This window comes from Onychostruthus taczanowskii, unplaced genomic scaffold (genome assembly GCF_017590055.1).
Source record: "Onychostruthus taczanowskii isolate IOZ18803 unplaced genomic scaffold, ASM1759005v1 scaffold2, whole genome shotgun sequence".
In the NCBI taxonomy this organism is placed as follows: domain Eukaryota; kingdom Metazoa; phylum Chordata; class Aves; order Passeriformes; family Passeridae; genus Onychostruthus; species Onychostruthus taczanowskii.
Genome location: NW_024499239.1, coordinates 6,523,955 through 6,543,516, shown reverse-complemented (window position 1 = coordinate 6,543,516; position 19,562 = coordinate 6,523,955). Strand labels below are relative to the sequence as shown.

The following is a 19,562-nucleotide window of genomic DNA, read 5'->3' as shown; positions in this document are numbered from 1 at the left end:
ATTCATGAGAGATTAATGCTATTTATTTGCTTTCCAGAAGCACCATGGAAACACCTGACTATTGCACTGTTTTTTCAGAGCTACTGAGAAGTCTGTAATTATTGTTGAGGAAACTGTTATAGGGAAAAGGTAAATTCTCAAAGACAAGTTTTAGGAGTATGATTGTCAAATATTTAATATTTCTGAAGCTCTACCAACATAAACCAGTTTTTAAAAAAAGACACTCCAAAATTTTTAAATAATTTGGGAGATTCACATATTCCGTAATGTGTTTGTTGTACAGTTACATTGACTACTGGGATTTCTTTTAAAAAAGGTTGAGGATTTCAGTGACCTTCTCTTTGTTTTATCACTTACTTTTTGTTGTTTTACTTTCTGGTTTTGTCATATTTTTAATATTTCTATTTCCACATTTAGTGTCTACTACTCTTGCTCTCTCAGTGTCCTGACATTTTATGTTTTGGTTTATCACCTGGTTTTAGTTCTGTATTTTCAGCCCTTTTTCAGTCCCCAGAATACCTTCATTTTGTTCCTCATCTGCTTGCTCTATTAAGCCTTCTCTTTTTCATCAGCAATTTCTTCCTTTCTTTTGTGGTGCCACTTGATAATGAGCTCACAAATTTAGCCTCATGGATGACATTCCTCAAGATTTGCCCAGTTAAGGATTACATTTAGTCAACCATGTCAGACGGATGCCAGTGGGATGGCAGAGGGATGGATTTCCCCCAGCTGTACATCAGGACAGCTTTGCACAAAATGGTCTAGTGGGAGGTGTCCCTGCTCCTGGCAGAGGTCTTAGAAGTAGGTGATCCTTAAGGTTCCTTACAACCCAAACCATTCAATGATGTTACGATTCTATGATTTGCAAAAGCCCTGACTGACCTGGTAAAGAAGTCTGGGAAAAGACTGAGTCAGGCACAAAGTAAGTAACATTGTGGTTTTTTATGTTCAGTCATGAACAGGATTGAACTGTTGAAGCAATTACTTTTTCTCTCTAGACAGAAGAAAAGGACAGCTGTTTCTTAGGCTGGAAGTGGCAGCTCTGCTGTGAAGTGATGCAGGTCATGCTGCTGCTGTTGCTGGCTACTTGGTGCTCCCAAGGGAAATGAGAGCTCTTCAGGCTGAGGCAGTACAGCAGAATGTGCCTTTAGACTCTTGGGGAGATGGTAACATTGGGCTGCTAAACTAAAAGCTGTAAATGATGTAGAGGACTACTACTAAAGCAACTTTATTTCCTCCTGAAAACTTAAATATCTTCCTTGGCAATCTTTTCAATACAGGCACTTTCTCTGAAGTGCAGCCCTGGCCCATGTGCACAGGGTTTTCCAGAATATGACACAGTAGTTGTCACCTTAGGCCAAATGGTATCCATAAGTGTTGCTCATAATTAAAAGAGAAAAAAGCCTTGCAACAGTGTTAGAATAGTAAAATAAAAAGCAAACCTTTATTTGGAAGCTTACAGGTGTCCCAGTGATGATGGGCACACCTGGCTGGATTTCTACAATTTTTACCAGGTTGATTGATTAGGATATCTAATGGATATGCCCAATAGGAGATCCAGTTTCCCCAGTAACCCAGCCCTGGGTCAATCCCTTGGAGTTGGTCCAAGGGCTTCTTTGCCCCACTTCTTGTTATGATGTCTCAGATTCTGGCTGGAAAACAAAATGTTCTTCTTGTAGGCCATCTTCCTGACAATAAGAGTAAACAGTATTTCAGGAATGTATTACAAGGTTAGCTTATTGTTCTAATATCTAGAGGGAAAGGGTAAGAAAAGTACTGGAGCTACAGCCATGCATTAGCTATTTAAAAATCTACAAATATATGAAAAATATAGAGAAAGCTTAGGGATCATAAGCTTCTTGCTTCAATGAGAATTCCACCTACAAGAATTGCAAATAAGTGGCTAGTAGTGCAAATAAGTTCCTCCAAATAATTTGATATATTCATCTGTCCAACTTCCACAGCTTTATTAAAGTTTTGTCATGTCCATTAACCAGAGAATAGCCTTCTGTTTAATTTCACCTAGAATTTTATGTGCGCTTGTGAGTTACATGAGGTGATTTGAATTTCAAATTTGCAAAGTAATATTGTAAAAGTTCATTTTTGAAAGTGTCTTTCTTTTCATTTGTTTACATTGCTTGTTATTTATTATGGCTTTGCCACAGTTCCAGCCTAGGAAGGAAAAGCACAGTGTTTACTGGTTTACTTCAAGTGTGTATTCCGGTAATTAAATATGACAGTTTTCACCCTCTATATTGCTTAGAAAAATAAGAATGAATGTAGATTATAACCCTCCTGTTTTTCATTACCAATGTGGTTTTCAGACAGGTGGCAAGAAGGATATTTTCCATTTTTGCCATTTTCCATGGCAAAAGTTCTTGCAAGGACATTTGCAGCACAGAAAACAAGGGTTCTATGAAAATTTCCATGAAGAATTGTTTAATCAATGTTCTTGATACTTCTTTGCAGGACAAACAATAGTATTTCTTCACTGGCACATTAGGAAAAAAGAAAGGAATAAACATAAAAGTGACTCTTTGTACACCCCTTCCACTTGATATCTTTCCAGATCACTTTACAACTTTCCATTTTTCCACCTCTTCAGCTGCTTATTTGTATGCTGTAGGGACACCACAGTCCTGATGCTTCACTAGATAATGACTGTAGCTACGCTGCCAGCCTCTGGTGTCTGGGAACAGGCAGCATTAGAGATTAGAGCTATGGAGGAACAAGAGCTGCCCTCCTGTTGAATAGTTTCGCACTTCAAAATGTATTGTCACTCCAAAGAGGAAGAAATGAGGAATATGTGAAATTTTCTATTTAAGTAATATTTTAAGAACTTCTTTTGGCTACTTATGAAAACAACGAACTCCTCTTCCTTCAAGCAACCCATGTGTGGTTACTAAAATAGTTTTCAGTATTTATGTAGAGCACTTGTCTTTTACGGAGAGAACAAGCTAATTCTCTCACTTGGAATGCGTGAACAATATGCTGGAGGAGAGACAAACTGCAGTAGCAGTGTAACAGATTTTCAACCTAGAAAATGGGATGCAGAAAAGTAGCCCATTTTTATAAAACTTGTTATTAAAACTGAATTTCTGACATCCATTCTAAGAGAAAAAATATTGACCTATCACAACATGGTTCATTTCCTGAATGGAAGATGAAAGCCGTAGCTACATTTGTTGGCAATTACACCTCCAGTGTTCTGTAAGTGATCTGTGAAATGCAAATATTTTTCCTGAGAACTCTTTACTTTATGAAGAAACTTGTAAACACCTCTCTAAGCAGAATATAGTTTTTCAAGGACTTGTTTTAGTATTCAAGTAGTAAGTTAAATCACGACTGCTTATATCACAAAATCTGCAATGGCATCTGCCCAATTTAACAACTATGTTTTTATAGTTAATTCCTGAGACACGTAAAAAATTATCTATTCACCCATCAAGGTTCATTTTCCATACAGTGCTACAGTGTAGTAGAGATATCCTTGCTTTTTATTTTCTAACTTGTGTTTTGACTCCTGGAATACTAATGAAATAATTACATATAATTTGCTGAATACAATGGATAATTTGGAAAGCTTGGAAATGTTTTTAAAAGCATTTTAAAATCCTACCCTTTAAAAAAGCTGGGATTTTAGTTACATATTTGAACATAACATCTTTTTTTAGATGAATGATTCTCAGGCTCCTTGAAAATCTATCACACTCTCTTGGGGAAATTAATCCCTGTAGTATTTACACTATCTAATTGTTGTCATCCTAGAAAGGAAAGAAACAGCATAAACTTTTACATATTGAAAAGTGGGGTAAAAAGTAAAGTCTGAATTGTAGTGTGAAACTTTTTTCCAGCTAGATGCAGTAGGTTTTTGAATGGGCATTGAATGCACACAAAATATATTTTTACTGTTTGGATGTTAGAGTAATTTGTTGAGGAACTATATTAAAAATTAGGGATACTTCAGCAACTTCTGCAGTCACAATCTAGCTCAGAATGGAGACCTAAAGTATTCTAAGTTAATCTTTGGTCATGGACCTGCTGAGGCTCAGCTTAGGCTCCTGTCTCTAAGCAGATTGTCAATAACATCTAAGCTAGCAAGGTTAGTCTTAGTCTGGGTACTGCCAAACTCTGTTTGGGCAAACACAAGTGACTGTGTTAACGGAATCAGACTTCAGCAGAACAGGGTCAATTTATTCCCATTTGGAAGTCCATCAGGATTAAAATATATCAGTTTCTTGAAAATATATTTTGACTTACCATCTCTAAAACTTTCCAAAAAGTTGCACCTTCATTAAACAACTTAAATTGCCTTAAATTGTTGTTTTCAAGAACTTTCTTCTTCCTGTTCCATCTTCACATTTGAATAAAAGTTGAATGTTGGATTGTATTTTTATGATGCTGATTTTCTTTTTTAAAATAATGTTTTAAATAAAATTACTCAATACTTGGAAGATATTAACCCTTTGGTTAATGTAATAGGAACTATTTTTTTTCCAGGTCTCAACAGTCCCAGAGTTTGGCCGCATAGTAATTTATACTACCAGTCTTCGTGTGGTGAGAACCACTTTTGAAAGATGCGAACTGGTTAGAAAGATATTTCAAAATCACAGAGTTAAGTTTGAAGAAAAAAACATTGCTCTGAACAGTGATTATGGAAAAGAACTAGATGAAAGATGCAGAAGTGTCTGCGAAGTTCCCTCACTCCCCGTTGTGTTTATTGACGGCCATTATCTTGGGGTAAGTAAAGCATGAACCTTTATGTTATTCTACAGATGGGGGGAGCAGATGAAAATCTTGATGAGGGAGAAGCAGGCTTTTTAGAAAATTGCCTACAGTGCTGCAGTGATGTTAACAAGCTAACAGAGAAATCCTTTTGTAGAATGCACTGCACAGATCCTCACTGATAAGTTTGATCTGAAGATGCAAAAGATAACCAGGGAGTAAGAGGCAATAATACATCTAAGACATCATCTGCTTCTTAAAAAAATATCTTATTTTGTAGTTGAAACCATGAAAATCTAGAGAAATTGATTTTTTTTCCTTATGAGAACCTTATGTATGGTTGACCCAGGAAGATGGATAGACATAGCATAAACCTGTCATCTATTAATATCTGTGTTGAATAAGAGACTAACAATTTGGCATGTCAGACTTTAAATATACATTGAATTTTAGATGATGTAGTCTGTATCAGGATCTGTAATCAACTGAACATATTTTAGATACAAAATTGATTAATACTTACTTTTTAAAAAGCCTAGCTGTAGAAGAAAGAAGAAGAGCCCAACACTGTCCTACTGTAAGACATAAACTCCAAATGGAAAATCCCAGTTTGTACACTAGTATTCTAGGTCTAGAAGCCTACTGACATTCGTAATCACCTTTTCATTGAACCTGTATATTTGAAATGTATTTCTCATAAACAGAAAAAAAAACCCCAACAGATTCTGGAAAGTGGCACAAAGAAAACAGTTTGAAAACTCAGAGAAGGTATTTGTCTTGAGTGGTGAAAAGCTAGCAATTAGCACCAACTGTGAGACTGTGATTTGTGAAGGCAAACTATATTTAAACACAGTGAGGTTACTGTGCATCACTTAAAGCTTTCATTATCACAGAACATTTAAGTAACAAAATGCAGTGTAACCAACAATCAAGGATAATAACTATTGGGGCTGTATGAACACTTTCTCCTCTTTTTCCCCATCTCTTCCAAGGTTTCCATGTGTTCTGCATGAGTTAGGCCTCCCTGAGCATTATAACAAATGCATTTGCAGTCAAAGGCCTTGCCAGACCACTAGAGCAGCTGTAAAACCACCTGTCTGCAGAATATTAGCAGACTGTGATTTTTACTTCATTGTAGAATACGCTTATATCAAAACTCTGATTTGGAGAGTTCTCCAGAGTAAAAGTGCAACATTCAAGAGCAGTTTAAACAGGATTCAGAGGAAAATTTGTTCATCTAATTATTATGTTAAAAGTGCAAGTAGTGAGTTATGGTTGAATCCAAGAAAATCTCAGTCCACATATGACCAATTTGTCAAAAGAATTCAGATAAGATACTGAAACTGATTAAATAAATTATTTGCTTAAAAGATACTGAAACTGACTAAATAAATTATTTGCTTAACTGGAGGAAATGCCTGGATAGGGTCATTTTAGTATGATGGATGGCCCATTAAGTCACTGCCAGTTGGGGGATTTTTGTTTGTTTGTTTTCAAAGATTGTGAGAAACTTGTTTTCTAAAAGAGGAGTGACAATATGAAACCCAATAAAATCTCATTCAAACTGTCTAAGTACTGTATGAGATTCTTTAGAGAGGTGTAGAAAAGAAGGCAAGTAAATTAGGAATATAGCTTACTATGGAAGAGACAAATCTACCTCTTATAGGTAAAGAAAAATGAAATAGTTTAGTGCTCTGATCTAGACACATTTATTGCAGCAAGGAAACTACACTTACATTGTTTAGCACAAGAAAACTAAAAGCATTGTGCTGCTAAAAAACAGGAAAACCCCCAGATATGGGATTTGTTTTCCTGCTTCTTTTAATTTCTCTTTTTTATTTTTTTTTCCTTAACTTGATGAGGTACACTGTAGTTACCTGGAAAAAAAACTTTAGTTTAATGAATTGATTAAAGTTATGCCATGTAAGAGACACATTATTTGTGGAAAAGCAGCTTTGCAGGCCGGGAACAATGCATAAGACAGCTCCTCTGCCCACAGAGAGCTCATGGGAACGTGTTCTTCACCGCTCCTCCCGCAGGAGCTTTGTGCCCTCCATGCTCTCCTCTAATTATCATCATGGCAGGCACTGCTGCTTGCTGCAGCACCTCTCTGGCGTGCTTTAGCTGAGAGGAGATGTGCTTCAGCAGGATGAGAAAGCCAAGTTCAGCGTGAGCAGGGCTCACATGGGCAGCGCTCTGTGGCTGGCGCACTGGGGAAGGAGAGCCCCAGGAAGAGCCTGTCACTTGGACAGGCTCAAGGGACCTGTGTGCCCTCATTCTGTTTGGTAAATGTGGCAAGCCCTACTATTTTATGGCAATTATTTCTCTGGCTTATATGTCTTCACAAGAGAATCTGAAATTCATTCATTTAGAGAAATAAGGAGGGGTGTGTGTTGAGGTCTGGCAATGATGTATTCCTCCCCCAGTCTGAAGGTATTCACCTTCAGAAGACAGTGCATCATGAGCCCAAAGGCTGTATGTTGGCTGGAACCTGTGCCAGGCTTGTGTTTAATTAAAATGCAATAGAGAACTAATTACAGAGTTTGGTCTTGTTGGTAATGTGGTTATTTCTATAATGCTTTTTATAATAATTCATTTCTGATATGCAAATGAAACACAGAAATCCCAAAGCCTGGTGTGTCAGTAAATAAATCATGCAATATTTTCCTCTTTTTTTCTTTTGTTTCATTTGAGTATTTGTTTCCTGAGAAATCCCTCCCTGAAGGAGATTGCATGGAGCAGTACAAAGGAGAAACTATGCAGCTTTCAATGAGTCATAACGAGAAAAAACCCCAACCCTAAAATAAAATATGACAGTTTTGAAAGGGGAAAGATCATTCTTAATGAGATAAAGGTAACAAAAGCACCAAAACCCAGCATATGTACATCTGATAGAGTATATATATATATATATACCCAAGCTATTCAGAAGCACGGACAAAGTTGCTTGAGCATTGCAGGCTGTGGGGATAAATATTCACAGTGCTGTGGAATTTATCATCGCCTGCAGAGGGACAATGAAACAAATCCATGACTTGGGCAGAAGCAATAAAAAAAAATCATATTTAGCCCCCGTCAAAGAAAGTACTGCATGCTGCAATACAGCAGAGCTTTTAATCTTCTCTTTTTTTCAGGATTGAACCATTGTATTTCTTGACACACACTGTCTAAATATCAGTCTGTCAGGAAATTGCTGTTTCTTTCTGCTGCATGCTCTTTACTGGCTGATCTAATCCCTTTTCACCTGAGGTTGTCTCCATCTGAAATGGAATTATGCCATCTGCTGGGATACCAATGCAGAATAAAAAACTACTTCCAGAAAACAGAAAGCCACACAGAAAAAAAAAAAATTACTCCTATAGCAGTCATTTACTCTTATAAACACATTCAGAATAGTTAAAGGTTTTTGTTATGCAAAGACCCATATACCTGGAAAAGGGATGCAAATAAAACAGGCGAATAAGTAATTCTTTGTAAATATCTTAACTCACAGCATAATATTTTAAAAATACATGTATTTTTTCTCACTGGAAATATGTGATTAAATTCCAGCATTCACTTGGCATATATACCTCCTTGGTTTTTACAGATATGTGAATTTAAGACTGTTTTTTCTGAAGAAAATATCTTCTGTTTAGCTTTCCTAGCTAGAATGAATCTAAAGCAGCATGAGATTTATAGTAATATTATTTTATTTGACACATTGGTTATGATCCTTTCCAAAGAATAATGAGGATTTTTGTAACTGACTTTTAGAAAATACATGTGTATTATTTATTTTTTTTTGTGAAAGAGGAATTAACGGTTTCCTTTTAGCTGATTTCCAGTCCATGTGTATTTTGTTGTTCTCTGTGTTTTGTTAAATACATTCTTCTGTTATTCACCTGATGGGAGGATATGAATGGCTATGTGTTAATAAAACTATTATTTAATTATTGCATTCAGTCACCTAGCCTTTTCCCACTTTCCTCCATTTTGCAGTTTAACATGTCAGGAAACACAGAGTTCAATTGCTCTTTGCACATCAGTGTTTCCCATTCTTTGTATACCAAATCCGGGCTTTCTGGTGCTGGTACTGTATTGCAGTGTCAATTTTCTCAGTTTACGGGCAGATTTCCAGGCAGTTATTTGCACCCTCTGTGTCCCTGCTGCCGAGGGGCCCCTGGCAGTGAGAGGTGTGGGCAAAGACAGGACACACACAGCCCAGCTCCTCGGAACACCCCAGGGAAGAACATGGCCAGTGATGGTGAAGGGTGTGAGTGCATTCCTGCTGCCTTAACAAGAGGCCCTGCTCATGTGCTTAGCAAAATAGGAAATAGGCAATTTATCTGCACTGCAAATGTGTCCACAAGAGGGATGGTGCGGGGCCTTGCTAATTTTTCTCAGTATATAAGGAATGATGTGGGACAGATACTGCTTCCCAAAACCTGCAGGTGTTCTAGTAAAGCCAAATGCAGAGCCATATATCTGTGTTTATTCCTTGATGAAGAATTACATCGTGGAGATTGTAATGGTTTATATCCAAGACGGGTAGCAACAGACAGGTTTATTGACCAGACAGACATGGGGCAGTAGAAAACTTAGTGGACTTTGTCCTAGTTCTACAGCTAATGGGATTTTAATATTTGAAATATTATGTTAATTTCTGGATGTCCTCAAGGGAAAATTAAGAAAATAATTTTATTAATTAAAAATGCTGAGCTATTTAGCCAAGCCTTTGGCATTTCCTTGCCAATGGAATATCTGGCTATGACCCCTGGACACCTCCAGCAAAATTCAGCAAAGAGAGATTCAGCAAAATTAGTAGATAAAGGATTCACAGGATTCTGCTTTGAAATTTAAAAAAAAAATGGGTAAAAAACCTGAAAACTCTCTTCTCATTGAAGATTATGCCCATTGTCCCTCACACTCCTTATGTTACTCTCTGAAGGGACAAGCTATTTAAGGCTTCACATACCTTTCTGAATAATTGTGGACTGAGCACAGCCTAGGAAGAAAAAGAAAGGCATCACTTTCTGGTCAGAGAGCACCTATTAGACTAAACAGCTGTGTTAATTATGCTATTAATTGTGGATTCTGTGTGTTAAGACTCGAAGATCCAGAGGGAAGGTTAATCTCTACAGACTTTTACTTATATTTCTCTTGGGGTAGCCATTAATCAGAGAAGACAGTGGCACTTAAAAATATTGATAGCCATTCTGATGTTTGGGTTTTAATTGAAAAACCATAGCTTTCTACTTTGTCAGGAACAGAGCTGACTGACTGAATGTCATCAGAAATAGAAACCCTTTAAAATACAAATCTATAATGGGGAACCTGTCAAACTTTTAATTACTGTGTTGTAAAAGCCAATTAGCATTATACAATATCACATAAACATAGGGCAGAAGTCACAGGAATGCTTTTCCCTGTGGCAACAGAGAAGAGAGCTTTTCCTGAAGGGGGCAAATTGAGGCTTGTCCAGCTTAAGGAATTTGGGGTGCTGAAATACCATCATCAATAAAGTTGCAAATCCTTAATGTCTCTACTTCAGATGAGCAGCACAAGCTTTGTCTTAAGCTGCTGCAGTGTATTCAAACCCCAAGCTAAAACTACATGGGCTGCCTTGGCCACGTTGTGCCAGTTGCTCCCACTGCCTGCTCCTCTGTGTGAAAGCAAAGACGAGAGGGCAAGCATGAAAGGGGCCAACAGACGGCTAAAACCTGCTCTGCCGGGGACACAGAGAGCCTCATGCACGTGTTGGGGCTGGTGCACTCAATGCCCATGATCTGTAATGGATTTCAGTAGAAGAGTCAGCACAATAAGGCTAGCTCATCAGTCCCCTGTCATCTTCTGTGACTAATTAACTACAACTAATTACCTTGTGTGAAACTTCTTTTTTTTTTTTTAAATATCTCTCTTTGAAAGTATAACACTGTAAAAGTAGCGTCCACTGAAAATGTGGCTTTCTACGTCCACTAAAATATTAACATTTTCCTTTTTAACTAAAATCATCAAACACAGAGTCAAAAGCGCTGCTGTTTTTTACAAACCTAAGCAAAAAGACTTTCTGTAGGGAAAATAACCTTAGTAGGGTGTCATAAAAAGAGCTTTGAAAGGTTTGGTTACCTTTAGTTGGCTTTTGGGCTGCACACTTGTAGCCTCAGTAGTCCCCAGCAAGGTTCTGTGAGTGGCTGGACACCTGAAGGTACATTAGAGTCACAAATGAATTCCCTGTGCTCACCAGCAGCTTTTCCTGTACCTCCCAGAAACCGGGAGAGGTGCTGGTGAGGAGCTGGGGCTGACCATGGGCAGTTCAAACTAATGGCACATCTCAGATGTCTGCCAGCATCCCACTGCACCTCATCCCTGTGCCAGTGTCCCCCCACACCTTCTAGTTAAGGCTGGAAGCAAACCCAATTTTAACAATTTGGAAATGCAGGGACCAGCAAACTGGGGCAGCACAACAGAATGAACTCATCATGGGGTAAAGATGTGGCCAATTGCCCCAGCAGCAAGTAAGACACTCTGTGTATCTGTGCCTCAGTTTCCCCACCTTTTGTTGGTTTCTGGTTAAAAGTGTCTGCAAGTACTTCACAATATTTAATATTCAATGAAATTGGTTCCCTAAGTGAAGTATAGACATTCAATTGTGGTGCTCTAATTAGAAGAGAAGGGAAGAAAGAGTTCCATATCCTCCCTAACACTTTAATTTTTTCTGCAGGTCTCTTAGCATTTACTTTCAGGAGGAAAAAATCCCCAATGCTTCTGTAGAGCTTAGGCTCAGGACACAGAAACCCTAAGAGGCTTAATGAAGTCAGACTAAATTATTATTACTGTTACTAAATTATTAGTACTGTTGTGCCTAACTTTAATGCTGTTAGAGTATTTTCATTAGTCTTTTTCTCCTTTTGTTATACATTAGGCACATTATGTCTTAATTCAATGCTCAGCTGCCAGAATATTTGAAATACAATCTCCTCTTCTCATTTTGCTGCATTCTCTGATGTGTTGTATATTTGCAAAATTGTAACTTTTTGACATAATAACTAGGAATATTTTTTATTCTGTCAGGAAATATACCCTGTAAAATAAGGGGAAGACAATCAGAATTTCCAAGCTGTGTCACCTTTTACAGAAAAGGCAATGTGATATGTCACATTGGTAACGAACTTTAGGCATTACTATCAGACCTGTGATTAGATTCTCCTCTCCTTCTAGCTTTACTAAGGTTGACCTAATTGCAATATAATTAATGTGAGTCAAATTTGTCCTCAGCCTGTTTAAAATTTCAAGTCCAAATCTTCTAATCATCTCTGGTTGTTGCATGATAAAATGCCTGACATTTTTAATCTTCTTTTCCTATTAGGGTGCTGAGAAAATTTTACTAATGAATGAATCTGGGGAACTGCAGGACCTCTTAACCAAAATTGAGGTAATTCTATTTCTGCAAATAAATATAGGAAATATACATTTACTATTTGTAATTGAGTAGATTTTCTTTTTTACCATTTCCTTTTCTTCTACTATAAACTGATGAAACCAAATGCTTTTTTGTTTTACTCTTTTTCTACACCCTGTTTTGGGGTGGAGGCCCTAAAATGTTATTACCAAGCCAAATGTGCGTCCTAATCTTGGGTCAAAAAAGTACATCTATAGGACAAACAATGTCAGACTACAGGAAAATGATAACTTCTCACTGAATACAACCACTACTTCATCACCTTTTGGTGTTTTTTTTTTTGGTGTATTTGGTTGGTTTGGGTGCTTTTTCCTCTCATTTATTTTGTTCCTCAAAAATGGGTTTTTGGCATCTTCATTGCTGGAGATGCCAAAAGTGGTTCCACAAACTGCCATCTGTTCAAGGAGGAAATGGCCATTGCTCAAAAAGCTGAGATGGCCACTGCTCAAAAAACTGGGCTAAAGCAATTTTCCATTGGTTTTGTAGCTTTTTAAAGTTCTCTTAACTACATCTAAAGGTATCTGTATATTTAAAAGCCCAACAAGCAATAATGAATGTAAAGATTAAAAATACTATTCTCTTAAAATTTTGAGATTATTTGCAATAAAGTAAACAAACACCAATGTTCAATAAAGTAAACAATCACCAAAAATTAAAAAAGAGGGAGCACAACTGAGATAAAAAGAATGTTAATTATACATTAAATATTTGTTGGAAAAGCTAATAGTAATAGGACCTGTTTGCCTTGTGAAGAAGAAGAGCAAGTTTATGAACTACAGAATAACAAGAAAAAAATGCCTTGTTTGCATGTTCATCTGAGTTTTCAATAGGTGAATGCTATTATTGATGGATTTGCAAAAATATTTTCATTTTTCTTGATGGTGCTCTAGGTACTACATTTTCTGTGGGTATTTTACTGTAGTCTGGTAATAATTGGTCACTAATTTCTAGTGGTACATAATTTCTCAGACTAGCAGTAGCAGGAATTGTATGGATTTTTGCTCTTTCTTTGTGAATAAATCTGCAAAGTCCTTACTCAGCAGTGCAGTGCTAAAAGATGTGGTGGTAAGTACCCAAAGTGGCATATCTTTCCTTTCTCTGATTTGAACTTTAAGGAAATTGTTAAATAAACTAAGCAAATTTTCAGCAAGTAAAACTTAAAAGGGTCTTTTAAATCTTTTCTATGTACCGCTGTCTTTAATCCAATAAAAAAGTAGAGTAAATTTATTATTTTACTTGGGAACTGGGACAATTGAGGGGCCTCAAACCTTCCTAGAAGCAATTTTCTCTGGGTATAACTGTCGGACATTGATGATCTTTCTTCTTTACTCTTAAAGCTTCAGCATTCTACACCCATAAATTTGAATACACCACTTATTTCCTTGAGTACCACTTGTCAGAAGCTATGAATGGATTTTGGTATCATCAGCTTTAACTGTAATAGGTATAATATGTTCAGCATGAGCATGCAAATGTTGAAAGCCATAATATCTTAATGTACAGCATAGAAAATGTAACATCAGCATAAACTGCCTGGAGTTTGGATTAAATCATTGCAATACCTCCTAGATTTAATCTAGACCTAAACAACATCCAAGTCATGCATGCAAGCTATCCTTCAGCTTGCTATTTTGGCAAGTATAAATGCAAGCTATGGAGGTATTAAGTGACCAATGAACCTGCAGTGAGCCTCTCTGACACTGCGTGTGGATCTGGCCAAAGGAAAAGGCAGACTTACTGCTCTTCCATGGTGGTTTGCCATGGGATGGCGTGGTGGGTCTTGCCCAAAATGGGATCCAGGATGTGTATTTTTACTTGTCCAGGAGTCCTCATTGTCCTAGACCTTATGATGGTTGAGGAAGTAACATTTTTGTCTTTCTTTCTTTCTTTGAGCAGAGAGTCCAGCATCCTCAAGAGTGCCCCTCTTGCGGGGGCTTTGGTTTCCTGCCGTGCTCAGCGTGCCATGGGAGCAAGATGTCCGTGTTCCGGAACTGCTTTACGGACTCCTTCAAAGCCCTCAAGTGCACTGCTTGCAATGAGAATGGGCTCCAGCGCTGCAGGAGCTGCGCAGGTTAAAAATGGCACCTCCACGTGTTCAAACAAATTTTGTGGTACTGCACCAGTTTGTAATATGTTTTTTTTTTTTTTTTAAATTAATCCATTTATCCAAAACAGTCAATAAAAATCCATTTGTTGTATACTTCTTGTTTGAGCATTTGAGCTTTTTAATCTTTGACTGTTGGCCGTATCATGAACTCTAAAATACATCTTTCTAGTTTCCTTATAGAGAGATTTGTAGTCTGGAAAACTTATCACATATATTAATTCTTTCTTTTTCTCTATGGGATCATCAGCAGTCATATGTGTTTTTGAGTAATGCACTCAAAATTACAGCAAAATGAAGCTTAAAATTCAAATTATTGAGCAGTGCTGTTTTCAAATTCAGTGAAAATAAAGATTTTGTAATGTGGACTTGCCCAAGGCTGTTCCACATAGCACTTCCCTGAAAAGCCATTAGGACTGAATTCTGTCCAGAATTCTATGTGGCAACAGAAGAATAGAAACATTTCTTGAAAGTCCCATGAATCAACTTTCTCTTTTAGTACTGCTTTCTCTTTTTTACAATATTATTGTTGTTAAAGTTATGTAAACATTTAATACAGTAGATGTTCATAACCATGGTAGTATTTCAGAGCTTTACGATTCTATATGTCACAGTAGATCTTATAATGATTCAGTGAGAACACCTGACAGCTTTACTTTTATAAAGTAATTGAGGAGGAGATTTCAGTTTTTTCAGCTTAGTAATTGTTGAGGTTTGATGACTAGCCTGGCATGATTGTTTCAGGGCATCTCTTCCCCAGATGGAGGGCCCAGGTCTATGGCGAGACAACTCCAGTACTGTAAATACCTTTGCCAGCTTTAATGGGTTTCCCCAACACAAGCACAAGACAATTAGTCAGCGATTAGTCTCCGTGGACTGTGGGCTATCCACACTGAATACATTCCAGTTTGGAAGTGCATTACCATTCATGCATTTCCACAGAATACTTTTTGACAGGGTAACTTTAGCATCAAGCAATTGCTCATTCTGACATTGCACATCTTATATTCCTGCTGCCAGTCTGTACTGGCATGAGTAGTAGAAAGGTGGTAGAAAGCACCTTGCTGAGATTTGTGTTGGATAGAAAAGTCTTCCCTGGTAGTCATTTCACCCTGCCCAAGCTGCTTTAGCAAGTATTGAGCCATGTAATTTATGCTTCTTTCCTCATTCTTTGTAAAGTTGTGCTAAATGGGGTTAAGGTAGGTAAAAAGCAGTTTGCTTTACTAGATGTTGTATACTCTGGTTGGGTACCCCATTTCCCTTCCCTTTTTCCCATACAACCTTCCTTAGTTTCTCTGTGATGAAAAACTCAGGTATTCTTTTTTGAGCACAGCACAGCTGTGGTATACACCAGGATAACCACAGCTGCACAAAACACGGCTTGCAAAAACACCCCAAAACTCTCTGAAGACCTTTGTTTTTCTGATGCCTTATTTTCCTCACTGAATCATCTGACAGCCATCTTTCCTCCACCTCCCTTCCACTTGCTGTATGTAGAGGTGGTAGCTGGTGCTGAAGAGTTGGAAAAGTTGAACTTACTTATCTCTTTCAACATTTGAATCTAAGGGATTTATACATATTCTATTGCATGTTGAATGTGCAGGCTTGAAAGTGCTTGTACTATCCTACTGCTCCTACAGATTCTACCTTAATGCTCAGTGGGAGCATCTGGATCTTCAGCATGACATGAGAGAGACCAAATTTTATACAAAGGCCATCCATAATTCTTAGTAGCAGCCCAGTTGTAAAATTCTGAATTGCAGATGTGCTTACTTTTTTACAGCATGGGTAGGAAGAAAAGAAAGAAAATACATTACTCTTTTTTTATTTAATAGTCATGAGCCATCTATTTCTGGCTAGTATTGCATTCCAGACAGGTATGATACAGAATGAAGGCAGCATAAAGCAGAATACTGATGATTAGAAAGTCATCATTTCTGATGCATGAAAACAAACTTTCTTAGTTTTTAACTTGCTATGGATCTAGAGAGTGAGAACATTCACAGTAGTGAATACTGAACTCAAGACGGCATACTCAAATTCATCCTTGAGGGAAATTACTAGTGAAGAAAATGTCAGTGCATTTGTGATACTGCAATTCCACAGCCCTCACCCCTGAGAGGACATATTGCTTGATGAGATGGTTCATATCACCCTTCATCCACCATATGACCAAATCACTATGACTTGACAAAATATGCTAAACATTTTCAGTTTTACTGAAAACAAAATTTCTTCATTGACTTGGAAGAAGGGTTTGAAGCTGATTTTCTTGCCATTCAGGAAATCAGAAATTACTTCCCTTTCAGAGAGAAACAAATGCACTAAAGCCCATTTCTTTCCTGATTTATCTCCAGGGTCTGTGAAAGAAATCTAGAGAGACTGTCCTAGCCAAGGCTCTCACCCTTCAGAGGCATCTAATGTGAATGAGCAAAGATAAGGCAAAACCACCTTAGTTTTCTTTTTAGAAGGAAAAATTATGAATGCAAAATTTCAAGTATTGTAGAATCTCCCCCCCCCCCCCCCCAAGGATCTTTATGGGAGACACAGGACACCTAGTGCTGACAAACATAGCATTCTTCAGGCACTGAGTATTTGTCAGTGCACTAGAAAAGGATTTTTCTCTCCTCTCTCATCAACTGAATTGCTACCTTATTCTCTCCAGCTATATTTTTCTTGTAATAGCCTGTGTGAAAAGCAGAACGTTTCTTTTTTTTAAATTTTTTTTTATTTTATTTTTTTTTAAGGAGATATTTTTTACTGTATTGTTTACAATCTCTGCTAGGGTTTTGGCTCTGGCTTCTCAGCTCTCCCCAGCAATCCTAGAAATAATAAGTGTGGCAGAATGACAGCATTACAAAGGCAAGCCCAGGAGCCAGTTGAGAGATATGATGGTTTCTAGTATAAGAGATGCATCAGGCAGCTAGAAATATAGCTTTTAAGTCAGTCTGAAATAAAATGAGGTATGCAAGTCTGTTCTGATTTACACCAGTAGTGCATCTTTGCTTCCAAGGAGCTCACAGCCATCTTCTCTGCTCTAACAAATAAGACTCATCCAACTGCATCTTTGTACAGGAAATATTATATTTCTAAGTGCATCAAGCTCTGCTTCTCTTGTTTCTGGCCCTCATGACAAGGCTGAGGTAAGGATCCAAATAAATGTTCTCTGCCTGACAGCTCAGCATATTGGCCTATATGACAGCTAGTATGAGAGAGCAAGGTAATCCTTGGGCTGTTTCTTTGCAAAAGTCTTTATGAACTCAAGAGAATGGTTTGGAGTCTTCAGTCCAGTAGCTTGAAGCACTCTTTCCAGTGGACTACATATCTAAGCATAAGACTGTTTTTTTTAACTCCCTAGAGAATTTTGCTGTCACAGGAGCAGCGCAGGTACACAGTTTGTGGTAACTGGGAGTGGGGCTGTGGCTGAGCCTCACCCCCAGTGGGCACAGCTGTGAGCAGCAGGTGAGCAGCACTGACAGCAACGAGCCATGGAGTGCCCAGGGGCACTGACCAACCACCAAAGGGAACAGAGGGCACACAGGGGAAATGCATCAACATCAGGGGTATAAAAGGTTGGGCTAAAGAAAGGCAGCTGCTTGAAGCCTTCTGCTGTGGTAGGGTGTTGCTGGGTATGGGTTGAAGTCTTCTGACCTTTTATGATGAGACTCTGTGTATTGTGGCTGTCTCAACTGTGGCATATGCTGTGGCAGAGCAGAGGGTTAGAGATTTTCTTACTCTAAATAGTGAGGAACACATAAAGCATGGTGTTCATCCTCCTCCTGTTTTCTTTCCTTATAATGGGTTGTTTCAGAGTACTCTTCTCACTTCACTAAAAGAGTAGGAATTGTAAATTTTATTTAATATTGTCTTATTAAATAAACAGACTTGGGTTTTTTTGTGTTGGGGAGTAGTTTGCTCTTTTAACATACCAGTGGATGTTAATTTTGTGAGGAAAAAATGTGGGCATTTTGAATAAGAGATAGTGCATCTGGGAGTCGATTTCCATTCAAACTCTTTGTTTCCATGACATATTCTTTCTAAAGATACCTAAAACAGACAGACTGTCTTATGTGTGAACAGTCTACTGTAATAAAATATTTTATATAAATTTGTAATGGTGAGAGCTTCTGCAGGCAGAGTGGCAAAAATAAGCTTAGCCTTTTATTTGGTGCTAAAACTACAGCAGGCATAGATCTTACTGCCTTCCACACTTAATTCTGAAATTTTCTGACATCAGACATGGTCCTGTCAAATCAATGAGAACCATCCTGCTGATTTAAATTTCTGGTCAGCTGGGTGTAACCTTTACAAGTGAAGCACTGTGGAATATAGAATTAGGTAATTAATGCTTCACTGTATAAATGTATACTATAGTATAAATTCCCCTTTAAAAGTAAGAATGTGGTGTCTTGAAGCCCTCCAAGTTGTTCCTTCATTCCGTGGTCTGTCTCTCCTATGCTTGTGAACTCATAATAATGAATGAAGAGGATCTGATAGGTCTTGAAATAGGACAAGTTAATTCACCTGTAAGAAAGCATGCATTGTAAGAAAGTTTTCTGCTTTTGACTTTAGAGTCCTGTGAAAAAAGTAACAAGAATTCCTTAAGAATTTTGGAGTTTTATTAATGAAAATAAGGAATGACTCTTACTGACATGAGTTCCACAATCTAATGGAAGACACTTCAGGTATTGTTCCTGGCTATTGCCATCATATAAACACACTAAAATGAATTTTATTCTCTTAGCTTGAGATATATTATTTGACCACAAAAGCATTCAACAGGAAATATTTATGCCCTAAATAATTTAGTAAGGAGAATTAAGATTGCTTACCTTACTTTAAATAATTTAGAGATGATAGTAAAGGACATTGTAATGCAACAATAACTTGAAAAGTAAAAATTATTAGAACTAAATCTTTGCTTAATCCAATTTCTTTCTTCTAGCATTAATTTGCTTAGGGATAGTGGATCAGGAAATAATTGCTTTAGAAGGAAATTACTGTGAAAAAGCACTTACAGTTTAAGCTTCTTCTAGCTTATCAGCTCTACTTTGAAAAATTAGTTTCAAATGAGTTAAAAGGTTTATGAAAACCAATGAATTTTCCATTCAAGAAAAACCACACTGCAGTAAGATATATACTGTTTTTTTCTCTTTGAGGTCTCATATTTTTGCTACTGATGGAAAAAAAATCTTATTGCAAACAAAGCTTATTTAAAAGACTCTTCTCTGTCCCAATAATCAGAAGTTTATTTCAAGAAAAATAATTTTCTTTTAACAACCTGAAATTTTG

The 19,562-nt window shown here is 37.4% G+C and overlaps 1 protein-coding gene across 1 annotated transcript in view; it reads left to right on the top strand.

Moving 5' to 3' along the window:
• The window catches only part of GRXCR1 (glutaredoxin and cysteine rich domain containing 1), a 38,403-nt gene extending 24,161 nt beyond the window's left edge, over nt 1–14,242 (top strand). The window contains exons 2-4 of the mRNA XM_041402941.1: nt 4,501–4,740; nt 12,074–12,139; nt 14,063–14,242. Of these exons, the coding sequence (XP_041258875.1) occupies nt 4,501–4,740; nt 12,074–12,139; nt 14,063–14,242 (486 nt within the window). The remainder of the gene's footprint in view (nt 1–4,500; nt 4,741–12,073; nt 12,140–14,062) is intronic.
• Nucleotides 14,243–19,562: the final 5,320 nt, after the last annotated feature.